At 43.0% G+C, this 2090-nt stretch overlaps 1 protein-coding gene across 1 annotated transcript; it reads right to left on the bottom strand.

Moving 5' to 3' along the window:
• On the bottom strand, positions 1 to 945 carry LOC106832811 (olfactory receptor 4D5). Its single transcript, XM_014843700.2, has one exon. It carries the CDS (start codon positions 943 to 945, stop codon positions 1 to 3), a length of 945 nt encoding a protein of 314 aa, XP_014699186.1.
• Between the last annotated feature and the right edge of the window lie 1145 nt (positions 946 to 2090).

The following is a 2090-nucleotide window of genomic DNA, read 5'->3' as shown; positions in this document are numbered from 1 at the left end:
TCAGTGCTTCAGGGGATCAAGAAGGTCCTTTTGCCTCTTCCACAGCTTCTTCATCGCCATGATTACTTCTTTGTTTCTCAGGGTATAGATAGCAGGATTCAGCATAGGAGTAACCATTGTGTACAGCACAGAGACCAGCTTATCCATAGGGAATGTCTGAAATGGCCTTGCATAGATATAGACACAAGGCACAAAGATTAAGGTCACCACAGCAATATGAGAGGCACAAGTGGATAAAGCCTTGCTACGGTCCTCCCGAGAGTGGCTTCGGAGCATGACTAGCAGTGCTGTGTAGGATCCTAGGAGCACCAGAAAACACATCAGGGTCACCAGACCATTGTTAGACACCATCAGAAGCTCTAAGACAAAAGTATCTGTGCAAGCCAATTTGATCAGCTGGGGCACATCACAGTAAAAATTGTCCAGCTTGTTAGGCCCACAGAATGGCAGCTGGATAGTCAGTCCAACCTGTACAATGGAGTGGGTGAAGCCCCCCACCCAGGAGGCTGCCAGGAGGAGCCCACAAACTGTCCGATTCATAATTAGCGTGTGGCGCAGGGGCTGGGAAATGGCAACATAACGATCGTATGCCATGACAGTCAGCAGAAAGATCTTGATGCCTCCAGTGAAGTGGAAGAAGAAGAGCTGAGTCAGGCAGCCACCAAAGGAAATAATGGGGTTGCCTGAGAGCAAGTCAACCAGCATCCTAGGTGCTGTGATGGAAGAGTAGCAAAAGTCCAAGAAAGAAAGATTGCCTAAGAGAAAGTACATGGTTGTGTGCAGGCGTGGATCAGAGGTCACTATGGCCACAATAAGGAGATTTCCAATTACAGTCATAAGATACACAACAGAGAAGACAATGAAGAAGAGGAACCGAAATTCCCATACCTGAGAGAGCCCCAGGAGGACAAAACCTGTCACCTGAGAATGATTTGCTGGATTCATCTGCTTGGTATGACCTGGCAAGAGAACCTGCTAGGGAAAATGGACATATTCATCATAAGATCCACAAGCTTCTCTGAAATAATTTCCCCTGCCTCTCTGGGGAATTCTCCCCTATCTCATTTACTATAAGAAGAATGTTTTAAGTGGTTCTATAGGACACCAAGCATTTGATCATCATATATTGATGTAATCAAACACCAGGAGCATAAAACTCAGGATAGCACTGACACTATCTACGGTTTATGAAAATCAAAAATAATCACTCGCAAAAACTGAAAAGTGGTATGTAGAGGAAATATTGCTAATTCAATTCTCTCAGTAACTAGTTGCATAAACAGGAACAATCTTCTGAAATTCTCTAATCCTCACTTCCCTCACCTATGATACAGATTAGCCAAAATGTCTGCAAAATTTACTGTGTTTAATATTTTCTAATTTATGTGTCTTTTATTTAGGAAACCTGGTAGAATCCCACATACAGATATTTAGAGAGGGTTTCCATGGGGTTACAGAAGTCTCATTTATAGCCCCAAACAACAAAAAGGGCAAGTTTCCCCTCACTCCCTGGAAAACATTCACCTGCCTCAGAGAGCTATCTCTACTTTGCATATAAATTTTCAGCCCTAGGAAAATGCTAAAGTCATGGGCAAGGGAACTAAATAGAAAACGCTGTTCCTGCACTTTAGAAGGGTAGTAAAGAACTACTGTTTCTGGAAAGTTAGTTAAGAAAATATGTGGAATAAAAGTTTCCTATCTGTGGCTCTAGGAACCCCAGAGGAACTACAGTCCCCAGGGAAATATGAGGAAGGGCAACTAGACTATCAAACCACCCTGAAAATTTTGATCATCAATCTTCATTTCAGGGACATTATTCAAAGAATAATTTCTTCTTCATATGAAAAGCAGCAAGAGGAGGCCATAAGTACTAATTGAAGTTTAAAAATCACTATCTAGGGGCCAGCCCAGTGGCATAGTGGTTGTTCATGCACTTCACTTCAGCAGCCCAGGGTTTGCAGGCTCAGATTCCAAACGTAGACCAACATACCTCTTGTCAAGCCATGCCATGTGGCATCCCATATACAAAATAGAGGAAGATTGACAACAGATGTTAGCCCAGGGTCAATCCTCCTCACCAAAAGAAAAAA

The sequence above is a fragment of the Equus asinus genome, chromosome 20, assembly GCF_041296235.1.
Source record: "Equus asinus isolate D_3611 breed Donkey chromosome 20, EquAss-T2T_v2, whole genome shotgun sequence".
In the NCBI taxonomy this organism is placed as follows: Eukaryota; Metazoa; Chordata; class Mammalia; order Perissodactyla; family Equidae; genus Equus; species Equus asinus.
Note: the sequence above shows the minus strand (reverse complement) of the source record. Positions and strands in the feature narration are given on the sequence as shown.

Bases quoted from the DNA above. Each gene is read 5' to 3' on its own strand.
- LOC106832811 (XM_014843700.2), bottom strand. From the start codon at position 945: ATGAATCCAGCAAATCATTCTCAGGTGACAGGTTTTGTCCTCCTGGGG.